The sequence below is a fragment of the Diaphorina citri genome, unplaced genomic scaffold, assembly GCF_000475195.1.
Source record: "Diaphorina citri unplaced genomic scaffold, Diaci psyllid genome assembly version 1.1 scaffold1058, whole genome shotgun sequence".
Classification (NCBI taxonomy): Eukaryota; Metazoa; Arthropoda; class Insecta; order Hemiptera; family Psyllidae; genus Diaphorina; species Diaphorina citri.
Window position 1 is genome coordinate 93808 of NW_007378487.1, and position 15268 is coordinate 109075.

The following is a 15268-nucleotide window of genomic DNA, read 5'->3' on the forward strand; positions in this document are numbered from 1 at the left end:
GCTGTCACATTGATCTGGATGAACTATAGTTCCGTACATTCTATGAGACACTTTCCAATTTCCCAAAAGAAGATTAAACGCCTTGATGTCATCACACCAAGCACCAAGTCCAGCATTTCAACGGAAAAAGGAATGAAATGGTGGCCTTTTCAATTATAATAATAATAATATAGTTCTTATTTATACTGCTCGCATAGGACTGAAAAGTCCCTTTACTCCAGCAGTAGGCTATTACTATTATTGTTGTCAAATTCTCAAATTATATTGAGGATAAAATTCCATACCTCGGCTGGGATTGAACCCACGCCCTCCTGTTTACCATTATCAGGTTACGAAGTCAGTTACCTTCAAAACACCCATCTTTAGAATTTATTTGACCGTCTTTGGTAGTTATTTACACATCTTCGGAATTTATCTACCCATCTTCGGTAATTTCTTCGACATTAACCTAGAAAAGTCTTCATCAACTCCCATAGGACGAGTGTTTTGTCATAATAGGCATACCTAATTTCAGAACCAGTTTTTTCACAGACATAAGGCAAGTTTTAGAACCGGTGTCATTTCTATGCACAAATTTCAGAACTTACCTACGAGGATTCTCATGGGTCAAAATTTACGGCATCTGCCCATCACCGCTTTAAGTTTGGTCAGTTTTGGTCTTGGGTCACCGATTCGGTTCTCTGCATGAGTAGTGTTTTTTTAGACTGTCAACTCGGAACAAGATGTTCCAAAAGTAGGCTGAAAGATGATACTGGTTTGTCTGACATTTACAGCTGTTTGGTGTCAACCATAATCTTACATATTCTTAGTCTACATAATAAATATTAATAATATTATGTTATTGGACAACATTACGTCAGGATATAGAAATTTACAAACATAGTCTGATAACATCACAATAGGGTCATCACTCTGGTTTTTAGCCAAAAAACTCGGTTGGACATTCCGTATTTTTTTATTTAAAGTAGTCAATGATATCTACCTATTCTAATTTTACATAATTCATTATTTAGATACTTTATGTATCTTAGTTGATATTCTTGTCTTGTTAATATTATTGAACAACATTTTTGATGATTCAAAATAAGAGTTCAGCTCTCAGAATCAAATGAATTTATATTGTTGTTGTAGCATCAGCTTTAGTTTTAGTTTTAGCCGATTGGAAATGGCAACAAATTTTGTAGTAGACTAGTTAGACTCCCTACGTGACAACGTTACTTGTTGGTAACGTTTTGGTAAAAAGGCTAAAGAAATGGAGGTTTTAGAAACAACAGCCTTTATTGAGATTTGAATTAATTAGGTAATTGACGAATCACGAAATACTCGTGTCCCATGTCATTTCTTAAGCTGTCCACAATCCCACACATATCTCCATATTCTCCATAGATAGTCCATATCATCAACCTGGATCTTAATTCTTAATTAAAACAGTTGGACACTTTTAAATTAGGTAACCATTTCTGCATAATTTAGGTATTACATGAAAGATTACATTGGAAGTATGAGTTCTACTGTTGGACAACGATAAGTCAAGATTATATGGACAGGAATTTCATTCTCAACGTTTTAGAAAAATTATGCCGATTACTCTCGTTTTTTAAACAAAACAGTCTGTTGGATACTCTTCTAAAAGCTCAAACTTAGTTGTGAGTTATGATTAACCATGAAACTCTATTTCGTGTTAATATAGACCAGGCAGTGCTTCGAACTCTTGACATTCACGTGCCTTCCAGCACGCTTGATACATCTATCAAAAGTTTCATGTCAGGAAATTCGAAGGTAGTCCTTTTTCAGAAGTTATTCTTTGAACAATAGTGAAGTTTTATCCTGTGGTGATTTTACAGCGCCAAAATGAGATTTTTCGTAAGTATATTTTGATTTTTCCAAGTGAATATTTTTCCAAGATTGTACACCACCTATCTTTTGATTTTTAGTCCGTCCTTCCTAAGGGACGGACTATTGTATTCGCTTCGGTGTCGTCTGTCATTCTGTCTGTCACTATTCTCAGATATTATCAAATAACCATCATTTCCCAATAGTTGAAGTCTCTCACAAAACAGGACAAAATGCCAGGTCTTAGTTGGGATTCAAACCCGCGGCTTCTTGCTTATCAGACAAACATCTCGACCAATAGACCATCAAAAATTAGTTTTCTCATAGCAAATATCTTCCTAGTGACCCAAAAGATCCAAAAACGAAACCCCGACCCAAAGTTGTCGTAGATTCGTATAATCAACTGTTAGTGCTGTTTGCCAGACTAGGCGTTTTGTGGACGGAGTTAAACAAGATCTCACAGTCTTAAGGGACTACACAGAACCAGTTTGCTCCCGTGCAGTCTGGTCCGTCTAATGTGTAGTTCGCTTAACAGAATGATGGATTTTCCTGGCTAACACATTCCCTCATCTTCTCATTCCAGGTGTGTATTGCTCTGTTAGCTGCAGTCGCTCTTGCTGAGGACAAGAAAACCTCGCAAGCCAACGAGGCCAAAGACACCAAGGAAAACAAAAACGGAACTTCCTGATTTTTCCAATTATAAACCAATAATAAAGATTCTAAATAGGTAATTAAATTAATTATTCATTTATTTATCAAAGAACCGAAAGGCACTCAAAACTCCCGGTAATTCATACGAGACAGAGGCATCTTCATTGACAATATCACACGGAGTCAAGTTTACCATAGGACTAAAGTTCAGTGTTTGTATAATGTATAAAAGATTACCGCCCTGGCTATTTGGACATCACACACCAACTGACCATTCATACAAGTGGATGGACAGAAATTAATTATTTTAATTTAATATTTAATTTTATAAATATTTCTTTAACTTTTTCGAGTTGAAGTTTTAGCAGTGAAGTTTTATCCTGTGGTCATTTTACAGCGCCAAAATGAGATTTTTTGTAAGTATATTTTGATTTTTCCAAGTGAATATTTTCCAAGATTGTACACCACCTATCTTTTGATTTTTCTAATCCATCCTAAGCTGAAAATATGTAGATGAAAAGACAGAAAACTGAGAAGTTTCTTCTTAAAGTCTCGAAGTTTTAGTGGGTATTAGGTACTTCCCAAATAGTTCTGTTTCATTTCTAACATACATCTTCTTTTCGCCCTTTTCCCTTCGAATTCTTCTTTTCCCAAGTTTCTTTTTTTTTTTTTTTGTCATTTCTCGCTTAGTTTTAATCCCTACTTCATCATCTTTCCGGCACTGTTGTGTGCCCCCATGTCATGTTTTTTGTACATAGAAGAATAAACGAAATATTTTTTTAAAATATTTTTAAAAAGTTTGGCTGTTTTCAATTTTCTTTTCCTTCGATGTGAATCAATTCCATTGAATTTTCTGGCCTAGATTTCTTAGTTTACTATTAAGGTGTGTCCATACATAGTCTACGCCGTCGATCGACGCGACGACAACACCTCGTCGATGGACCATCGACCGACGGTGTAGATCTAGGTATGTGTGAGTGTGGGCACAGCTTTAGATACAAGGTTATTATTATTATTATGTTAAGGCGGTCTCTTCCTGATCCCTTATGTGCCGCGTACATTTTAGTTTAGGGATACAGAAGAAGTGTCGATCCTTTTGCCGAACTTGGGATTCGAACCCCCACCGACCCCTCCCACCAGACCACTTTAAATCGAGCAGTTCCCTCCGACCACCTCTGTCGGCAAATTACTCTGTTCTCCCCCACCAAACCACTATGGTACTTCAACAAAAAAGAAATAGGGTGATCTCGTGACATCAGACAATCGAAAGTGGTCGAGTAGTCCTCATAAGATTTGCACTAATCTGGTTAGAATACATAGGTATGTAATTTATTTATTTATTTATTTACCTAATTTACGGGATCTAACCCATTATATAAACAAAATCCCTATTTGTAATAAACCTACCTAATGAAATTAATCATAACAATAAAAAGAACGAGTAATGATAAAGAGTTTATTGATGCAGCGAGTAACCATCGACCGACGGTGTCGACTAGGTATGTGTGAGTGTGGGCACAGCTTTAGAGACAAGGGGATTATTTATTATTATTGTTATGTTAAGGCGGTCTCTTCCTGATTCCTTATGTGCCGCGTCCATTTTAGTTTAGGGATACAGAAGAAGTGTCGATCCTTTTGCCGAACTTGGGATTCGAACCCCCACCGACCCCTCCCACCAAACCACTTTAAATGGAGCAGTTCCCTCCGACCACCTCTGTCGGCAAATTACTCTATTCCCCCCACCAAACCACTATGGTACTTCAACAAAAAAGAAATAGGTTGATCTCGTGACATCAGACAATCGAAAGTGGTCGAGTAGTCCTCATAAGATTTGCACTAATCTGGTTAGAATACATAGGTATGTAATTATGTAAGTATTATACATACATATTAGTACCTATTCGGATATTATGGAAGTTGGACTGAAATTGGACTCGGAACTGGTATGTTAATGTTAATACCTTCTCGTATAGGATACAGAGTGTTTCAAATCCAAACTAATATCTACGGATGCGTCTGCCTTGTAAGTGCTAGGTCGTGGGTTCGATTCCCGCTCGGGGCGGATTTTATCCTGAACGGAGAATGTTCGTTCTCGGAGCAGCTGGCTTTTTCCTATCCGGTCTTCCTTCTCTCTTGGTTTTTGGACCGATAGACCTTAGCAGTTATACAGTTTTCTCCATCTTAGCGGTAAAAAAAAGAGAAGAGAAATTGTAAGAAGAATTAGAAAAAAACAGGCTGTGAAACAACATGCATCCTTTGAGGTTTCCGCGCAGACTAGGAAGCAAAATACACTCAATTCAGTTGGATGACAGCCACAGAATCTGTAGGTAACAGGTGAAATAACAGCGGAATTACATCACTCGGGCAAATGGGAATTTGAGTGAAACAACGGGAGTAGAGCAAAGAAAGAAAAAAAAATCGAACAAAAAACGAAAATGTCGAACAAAAAGTTGAAGAAGAAAAAAACTATGGAGAATATTAATTGTGAAAGGTGTGTATGTATTATACATACATATTAGTACCTATTCGGAGATTATGGAAGTTGGACCTAAATTGAACTCGGAACTGGTATGCTAATACCTTCTCGTATAGGATACAGACTATACAGAGTGTTTCAAATCCAAACTAATATCTACTGATGCGTCTGCCTTGTAAGCGCTAGGTCGTGTGTTCGATTCCCGCTCGGGGCGGATTTTATCCTGAACGGAGAATGTTCGTTCTCGGAGCAGCTGGCTTTCTCCTATCCGGTCTTCCTTTTCTCTTGGTTTTTGGACCGATAGACCTTAGCAGTTACAGTTCTCTCCATCTTAGCAGTAAAAAAAAGGAGAAGAGAAATTGTAAGAAGAATTAGAAAAAAAACAGGCTGTGAAACAACATGCATCCTTTGAGGTTTCCGCGCAGACTAGGAAGCAAAATAGGTACACTCAATTCAGTTGGATGACAGCCACAGAATCTGTAGGTAACAGGTGAAATAACAGCGGAATTACATCACTCGGGCAAATGGGAGTTTGAGTGAAACAACGGGAGTAGAGCAAAGAAAGAAAAAAAAAATCGAACAAAAAACGAAAATGTCGAACAAAAAGTTGAAGAAGAAAAAAACTATGGAGAATATTAATTGTGAAAGGTGATTAAATTTTTACCTAAGTAGTTTAAAGTTCAAATTACAGGGTACGATGTACGCGGGGACTTGAATTGAAAAACTTTATTGTGAAAGGTGATTAAATTTTTACCTAAGTAGTTTAAAGTTCAAATTACAGGGTACGATGTACGCGGGGACTTGAATTGAAAAACTGGGTTCACACTTCACTTTGAAGAAATCTAACTTTGTTGAACAAATGGAAGTTTTAGGTTCCCCCAAACGTTTTAACGTCACTGTAGAAATGTACGCGGGGACCTGAATTGAAAAACTGGATTCACACTTCACTTTGAAGAAATCTAACTTTGTTGAACAAATGGAAGTTTTAGGTTCCCCCAAACGTTTTAACGTCACTGTAGAAATGGTCTACCAGAGTCTACCTGATAGTGAATGGCCGGCCTAAATGTAGAAACACACTACTATCACGTCACGTGAACTCATGGGGGTCAGACATATGTAGTTTCAAAGTTTTCCCATAATATTGTAGGTAATTTAGTTCATGATAGGCCGGCCTAAATGTAGAAACACACCACTATCACGTCACGTGAACTCATGGGGGTCAGACATATGTAGTTTCAAAGTTTTCCCATAATATTGTAGGTAATTTAGTTCATGATAGACCGGCCTAAATGTAGAAACACACCACTATCACGTCACGTGAACTCATGGGGGTCAGACATAATATGTAGTTTCAAAATTTTCCCATAATATTGTAGGTAATTTAGTTCATGATAGCCACACTGCCCTCACATCACGTGAGATAGTAGTGAAGTTTTTTCTTTATCGGTATGTATGTACAATGGCCCCCTGATCACCCGCCTCGGTGGTGTAGTGGTCAAGGCGCTCGCCTGGTAAACAGGAGGGCGTGGGTTCAATCCAAGCCGAGGTATGGAATTTTATCCTCAATATTATTTGAGAATTTGACCACAATAATAGTGGTAGCCTACTGCTGGAGTAAAGGGACTTTTCAGTCCTATGCGAGCAGTATCAGCACTATTAAATAAAGATGATTTCTAATTAATAAAAAAGTTGGAAGTACTAAATAAGCTTGCATACTTGAATTTCCTTACTATTATTATTATTATTTTTTGGCATGCTCACATTCTGACCCTGTATGGAAGAATGACGGTTTAATAACTATACCTATTGTATATTGTGAACAGTTCTTGTAACAAGTGACGCGTTCCTGTAGCCCTCGGGTCGTCCACAGCCTCATGTTTAGCCAAATTTGAAGTTTGGACTGGTCGTGGGTTCGATTTCCGCACGGAGCGAAGTTCATTTTAAACAGATAAGGTTCGTTCTCGGAACGGCTGGCTTTTTCCTATCCTGTCCTTCTTCTTTTTTCGCTTTCAGGACGATAAGGCCTTCGTTGTCACAGTTTCCTCTATCAAAACTCTTAAAAGACACACCAAGCAAATACAGTAGTGCGGAACATGCTCCAAGAAAATACAGAACTGTGGAATATGCTCCAAGCAAGTACAGTTCTGTGGAATATGCCCCAAGCAAATACAGTTCTGCTGACGCATCTGCAAGCAAGTACAGAACTGTGGACTATGCCCCAAGCAAGCACAGTTCTGTGGAATATGCCCCAAGCAAGTACAGTTCTGCTGACTTATCTCTCTTCTGGGGATCAAACCCCGATCCCCCGGATCACTACTCGTTTGTTCTACTTCTGAGCTATTTAATCTTTTTTATACTACCTTGTTTATTAAAAGAATTAACATCTTAAGGTCCTTTATAACCTACTATATCTTTTTTTTTTTTTTTTTTTTTCTATGGTTTAGAATAAAATCCGCCCCGAGCACGAATCAAATACGCGGCCTCTACTTAGGAGTACAAGGCAGATGCGCTACTTTTCAAGCTAACTAGGCTCGCTAATCGAGCACAAGTAGAGGATAAGGGAAAAGAATGGAAAGAGAAGTGGAATAGGTAATTCCCAATTTTCAAATTTAGTCATTAAAATAAATTCTTGTTAACTTAGTTTAGTACACACTTGGTATATAAAACAAAACTAAAATTTGGACTTCAGTCCAATTTTATTTATTTATTTTGATTAATTTAATGAACTGGGGGACGTTAAACAGGGAGCAGAGTAGTAGACCAACTTATTTATTTATTTAATATACCTTATTTATTTAATGTATCTTATTTATACTGTCGGCTAAGACTAAAAAGTCCCATTATGCCAACAGTTTAAACAGGCCTCATTTATTTACATCAAACATAAGTACATATTCATATGGAATTTTTTTAACTTAATTGAACAAAAGTGAAACTATCTACGTAGGTATGTAGTCACTGAACAAAAAAAGAAAAATTTGTTTTTTTTTTAAGGTTTGATAGAACCTTATCGGTTTAGAATAAAATCCGCCCCGAGCACGAATCAAATACGCGGCCTTTACTTACGAGTCCAAGGTAGATGCGCTACTTTTCAAGCTAACTAGGCTCGCTAATCTAGCATAAATAGAAGTGGAATAATTCCCAATTTTCCAATTTAATCATTAAAATAATTTTTTGTTAGCTTAGTTTAGTACACACTAGGTATATAAAACAAAACTAAAATTTGGACTACAGTCCAATTTTATTTATTTATTTTGATTAATTTAATGAACTGGGGGACGTTAAACAGGGAGTAGAGTAGTTAGACCAACTTAGTCTGGTCACGTGAACTCATGGGAGGTCAGAAAGATGTAGTTTCAAAGTATTCCCATAATATTGTAGGCACTTTCGTTCATGATAGCCACACTGCCCTCACGTCACGTGAGATAGTAATGAAGTTTTTTCTTTATCGGTATGTATGTACAATGGCCCCCTGATCACCCGCCTCGGTGGTGTAGTGGTCAAGGCGCTCGCCTGGTAAACTTAGTCTGGCTAGGTTACTTTAAACTGGGAGTATACCAGCCTGAATTTCCCTTGCTAAAGAAATAGCAAAGGTTGAGCGCGAAGGGCATCCACTCGTAAAATTGTAGAGAATAGCAAATGTCAGCCCAAAGCAATCACCCTCGCTAGGGCTGATTGACCGCGTCTGTACACGGGAAAAGGCTAGGAAGAAGAAGAATTTAAAATTTTCTCTCTGTTCACAGATACGCGTCTCAATACTAGCCACAGCAGTGTCACTCATCTCATGTGCTGACTCAAACACAAATCAGCATACCACCCCCGCCGAGGTATGGAATTTTATCCTCACACAATTTGAGAGTTTGACCGCAATAATAGTAGTAGCCTACTGCTGAAGTAAAGGGACTTTTCAGTCCTATGCGAGCAGTATAAATAAGCACTAGAGAGAGAGACAGACAGACAGAGTGAGAGAGAGAGAGAAATAGTGAGAAAAAGAGAGGGAGAGGCACGATGGGTTACTTTAAACTAGGTTACTTTAAACAGGGAGTATACCAGCCTGAATTTCCCTTGCTAAAGAAATAGCAAAGGTTGAGTGCGAAAGGCATCCACTCGTAAAATTGAAGAGAATAGCAAATATCAGCTCAAAGCAATCACCCTCGCTAGGGCTGATTGACCGCGTCTGTACACGGGAAAAGGCTAGGAAGAAGAAGAATTTGAAATTTTCTCTCTGTTCACAGATACGCGTCTCAATACTAGCCACAGCAGTGTCACTCATCTCATGTGCTGACTCAAACACAAATCAGCATACCACCCCCTCCCCAAACCGTCAGCCAACCACCCCCTCCTCGAACCGTCGTAGCTTCGAGTATGGGGATGCTGATCCAAGTGACTCCTATAACACTATAGGCGATTCTTCCTATGGGGATTACAGCTATTCTGCTGATCCAGCATACAGCTATGCTGCATCGCCTATTGTACGCAGCCGCAGCTACACTGAAAGACACAACTATGCTGAAGAAACTCCTAGGTATAGCTATTCTGCGGACTCATCTCCTGCTAAATATAGCTCTGAAGATTATGCCCTTAGCAAGTATAGTTACGCTGCTGATCAATCTAGTAAACACAGTGGTGCTGATTATGCCCCCCTAAAATACAGTTATTCTGCTGATCAATCTCCTAAGTATAGCTATTCTGCAGACTCATCTAGCAAATATGGTTCTGTGGAGCAAGCCCCCATTAAATACAGTTATTCTGTTGATTCGTCGCCTAGCAAATATAGTTCTGCTGACTATGCTCCTAGTAAATTTAGTTACTCTGCTGATCAATCTTCTTCCAAATACAGTAGTGTGGAACATACCCCAATTAAATACAGCTATTCTTCTGACTCAACTCCAAGCAAGTACAGTACCGAGGATCATGTCCCCAGAAAATACAGTATTTCTGCTGAAGCACAGCCAAGCAAATACAATTCTGCTGACTTTGTTCCAAGTAAATACAGTTATTCTGCTGATAAATCTTCTAGTAAATACAGTACCGAAGATCATGTCCCAATCAAATACAGCTATTCTGATGAAGCACCGCCGAGCAAATACACTAGTGCGGAGCATGCTCCAAGGAAATACAGAATTGTAGAATACGCCCCAAGCAAGTACAGTTCTGTGGAATATGCCCCAAGCAAGTACAGTTCTGTAAATTCTTCTTCTTCCTAGCCTTTTCCCGTGTACAGACGCGGTCAATCAGTCCTAGCGAGGGTGATTGCTTTGGGCTGACATTTGGTATTCACTACAATTTTACGAGTGGATGCCCTTCGCACTCAACCTTTGCTATTTCTTTAGCAAGGGAAATTCAGGCTGGTCTACTCCCAGTTTAAAGTAACGAGTACTTACAAGGGTTTTCATTTTGATGGGTAAATCCACAGAGGGGGGCACTTCACTAAACAAAACTGAACTTAACGAAATTTCGGTATTTTTTCCCTTTAAAATTTTTCGCCCTTTTCTCTTAGGTACGAGTACTTACAAGGGTTTTCATTTTGATGGGTAAATCCACAGAGGGGGGCACTTCACTAAACAAAACTGAACTTAACGAAATTTCGCACTTTCTACCGAATATTGTTAGAACTATATTTGCATTACTTTTAGAGGACAACCTATTAAGGTAGGCAACACTGAAAAGTCCAAAAACACTTATAGCACACTTTGTCACTTCCTATTTCTTCCTAATATTGTCAGAACCAGAAGAACTATTTATCTATCACAGACCGATATAACTATTTATTGGAAGGTAACAATGTAACAAAACGAAACTACTAATAAATTTTGAATTATGAATTTCTAATTTAATATTGGTAGGTAACACTGAAAACACCTAATATTATAACAAAAGTTCGCGATCCTAAAATTTGACTTCGATCGGAAACGCGTTAGGTACAATGTCCCCCGGAAGAATAATCCGAAGTAAATCAGTTACTTTTGTCTTTATACTTCCCCAAATCAGGTGTCTAAGTCCTCCAGCTAGATCTAGATCCACAAAAAAGAAAGACATCCACAAAAAAATAAAGACTTAGGTCCACACAAAAAAATGTAAAAATGTAACAAAAAAGAAAAGACATAATTAAGAGCATATAAGAGCATTATCAAAACATAATACGCGGACTTAGCGGCTAGATAGATGTAGTCGTTCTCAACTCAAATTTGCCTGCGGACCACTTTTTAATTTAAAATCACTTCACGAATCACTAAATTATAAGCATGCATGCTTGTCAACACGTTTGTCTGATATTAAAGGTATAAGTCACTGTGTACGGTTAGATAGATGTAGTCGTTCTCAACTCAAATTTGCCTGCGGACCACTTTTTATTTTAAAATCACTTCACGAATCACTAAATTATAAGCATGCATGCTTGTCAACACGTTTGTCTGATATTAAAGGTATAAGTCACTGTGTAAACTGCTATTTTCACGTTTCGGATTATATTTGCTTACATCAATTCCTCGAGAATTCTAGGCTGTAATTCAGAACATTTGGATATATTTTTCTTCTCCTCCTCATCCTCCTTCTTTTTCTCCTCCTCCTACTCCTCCTCCTCCTCCTTCTTCTTCTTTTTCTTCTTCTTCTCCTCTTTATCCTCCACCTCCTTGCTTTTTTCGTGGACCACTGGCGAACCACATGAAGCTCTGGACGAACGGCTGGTTGGGAACCACTGCAGATAGAGTATGGAAGAAATTCGGTTAGATCCACAAAAAAAGAAAAAAAAATAATAATAATAAAAAAATAAATAAAAAACAGTACTGATAAAAGACTACTAACGCTCACAGGCGCTAGGACGCTCCAAGCAAACTGCAATACATAGCCTGGCGATGGCAAATATCTTCAAGCGAAATTGCTTCCAGTTGTTTGAACGTGAGTGTACCTACCTACATAACATCTGCCCGTTTTTAGGAACGCATCAACCATGTGAACCTATGACCCATAATTTCTTAATTATAAGGTTAGATTCTTCGGTAAGATCAACCAGAATCACCTGTAATGACTAACGAGCTCTTCAAAATTTATCGTAACAAAATTAAAGAGAGAAGGAGGACAGGATAGAAGAAAGCCAGCCGTTCCGAGAACGATAAGGCTCGGTCCTGGCGAAAATCAAACCCGATATCTAACGCTCACAGGCGCTAAGACGCTCCAAGCAAACTGCAATACATAGTCTGGCGATGGCAAATATCTTCAAGCGAAATTGCTTCCAGTTGTTTGAACGTGGGTGTACCTACACAACATTTGCCCGTTTTTAGGAACGCATCAACTACATATGTGAACCTATGACCCATAATTTCTTAATTATTATAAGGTTCGATTCTTCGGTAAGATCAACCAGAATCACCTGTAATGACTAACGAGCTGGGAAACTATCGTATTATTAGCTACCGAAAGATAACAGGGTAAGTGTACCATTTATTCGCCCACCTAAAAAAACGTACCATTTATTGGCCCACCTGTACCATACGCGACATAAGTCTGAACTGGTCTTGGAAAATTTCCTTTGTACGTCGAGGCACCTATTTATTTTTTATTTTTTTTTTCCAACTAATCACGTCAAGAAAATGATGAAAATATGAAATCGAGACCGAGAACGAATATTATCTGTTGAGGATAAACTTTGCCATAGACGGGAAACGAACACGGTGTCACGGTGTTACAAGATTGATAGGACTACTATGAACTATGATAAAAGATTCGGTTAAGATTCTGATGTATACCCACGTTGTTACAGGGAACTCTAACTGCTGAAGTCTCATCATCTCGGAATCGAACCCGCGATATAGCGCTTATAGGTACCTTACATGATCATTAGTAATGTCATTACTAATGATGGAATTCCGGATTTTCTGATTTTTGATCATCATTGCTTGGAAATAATGACATTACTAATGATTGTGTAAGGTAGGTACCTATTAGGTACAATTCTGGATTATTAAGAAACACCCTACTCTTACGTCACGTAAGTTCACATAAGCTTATCACGTGACGTGAGCTCACACGTCATGTGACGTGAAGGTAGTGTGTTTCTACCTTTACCTTCCAAGCAAACTGTGGGCTGGCTATAGACGGGACACCCTTTTCGGAATAATACGTAAGTTCACATAAGCTTGTCACGTGACGTGAGCTCGTCATGTAACGTGAAAGTAGTGTGTTTCTACCTTTACCTTCCAAGCAAACTGTGGGCTGGCTATAGACGGGACACCCTTTTCGGAGTAATATTTTAAAAGTACCCAAACCCAACCATTTCTAAACTTTTGGAAGGCTATTTTCAATGTACATACATATACATAATATATATTGATTGACAAAGTTCTCAAGCCCAAACCCAACCATTTCTAAACTTTTGGAAGGCTATTTTCAATGTACATACATATACATAATATATATTGATTGACAAAGTTCTCAAGTCATTTGTTCCGAATTATTTGTCCCAAATTATTTGCACGTGAGTGTAGAAGAAAGTTTAATATGATTCTCATTTGTAGAATGCGTGTTGGGTGAGTTTTCAACTTTCCACTATTCTTCCACTAACTTAGTGGGAAAGTCCAATGACTCATGCATTACGCTGTCTTGCTTAAAACCTGATGCACGTAACTTTTGTTGTTTTTTTTATGAAAAGATATCGAACTTTAAAATGCGTTTATAAGGAAAAAAAAGATAGCCTACTAGACTGGTTAGTTTGGTGGGTAGCACGCCTGCCACGTAAGCTCCAGAGCGCGGGGTCGACTCCCACCCGGGGCGAACATTAGCCTAAACAGATAAGGTTCGTTCCCGGAACGGCTGGCTTTCTCCTAGCCTGTCTTACTTCTCTCTTCGTTTTCGGGATGATATCAGACCTTAGCAGTTACAGCTCCCTCTATCAAACCTCTTAAAAAATAATAAAAATACATAATAAATAAAATTGAAAAAAAAAAAAAAAAAAAAAAAAAACGGGTCAGTCTGCGGGGAAAAAAAAAAACCACAGGGAAAAAGGGAAAAGCGAAAAAACACACGTGTCAGTCTGCAGGTAAAAAACGAACTCACAGGTATTCCCCCAGGAATTTCATAGACAACTTTATAGATGTGTCTCTGACTCATTATAATTATAGTCTTCATTTCATTACTGTTATTAGTCATGAAATTTTTTAACAGGGGTAACCCCCGACCTGTCACCCAATCACCTGTAATCCCAGATCATCTGTATTAATCACCTGTATTCATTTCTATCATCTGTATCATTCTTTATCCTTCACTTTTTTTATTTCTTTATCCTTGTTAAGTTACATAGATAGGTAAATATTATTTTTTCCCCATGATTAAGGGGAAAAATTTTTGTTTCCTTTGATGACACATCAAATTGTCCATGATACTTTTTCATTATTTTTTTCGTTTTCAGTTTTTCTTCTTCTTTCTTTCTTTCTTTTCTTCTTTCTTTTTACAACTCATAAATTATAAATTACAGGGACATGCAACGTAGAATTACATAATGAGTCCGAGTAGACGTTTTTATGTGCCAAATTAAAAATCAAAATACTTACTTAATGTGAGGAATTTGAATTACTCATTCTCTAGCCGCTAGCCGATGGCTTATATGCGAGGGCACTGATGGCTGTGTTTAAACGAATACTCTGCGGCCTAAAAACGGGCCTACTGTTTCCTTCCGTATTGCAAAATGACAACGCGGGGGATTTTGCAAGAGGGGCAAAAATCTCCGCGGAGACCAGCTGATAAAATATTACTATTTATTTATTATTGTTATTATTCCGCGAGCATCCAGTTTGCTCCCGTGCAGTCTGGTCCGTCTAATGTGTAGTTCGCTTAACAGAATGATGGATTTTCCTGGCTAACACATTCTCCCATCTTCTCATTCCAGGTGTGTATTGCTCTGTTAGCTGCAGTCGCTCTTGCTGAGGACAAGAAAGCCTCGCAAGCCAACGAGGCCAAAGACACCAAGGAAAACAAAAACGGAAAGCGCGGAATCTTTGGTGAAGCTCAGGGTTACTCTGGAGGTTACGGTGGAAGTTACGGTGAAAGCTACTACGGTGGCGGTTCAAGCTACTCGGGTGCTTCAAGCTACTCCTCTGGTGCTGCTTCCTACCCAGCTTATGTGTCCGCCAGTCCCGCTCCCTATGTAGCTTCTGCTCCAGTCTATGCTGCCGAAGCCCCAGTCATCGCTGCTGGACCTGAAATCGCCATCGGTGGTGGGTACTCCAGCGGTGCTGCTTACGGTGCTGGCTACTCCAGCGGTGCTGCTTACGGTGGTGCTATCGTTGAGGAAGCTCCAGTCTATTGTGGTGCCTA

At 38.6% G+C, this 15268-nt stretch overlaps 1 protein-coding gene across 1 annotated transcript in view; it reads left to right on the forward strand.

Annotated features, from left to right (window-relative positions):
- The first annotated feature begins 1825 nt into the window (after positions 1-1825).
- Positions 1826-15268, forward strand: part of LOC103513983 — a 34519-nt gene continuing 21076 nt past the window's right edge. The window contains exon 1 of the mRNA XM_026827060.1: positions 1826-1863. Within this exon, the coding sequence (XP_026682861.1) occupies positions 1852-1863 (12 nt within the window). The 5' untranslated portion in view covers positions 1826-1851. The remainder of the gene's footprint in view (positions 1864-15268) is intronic.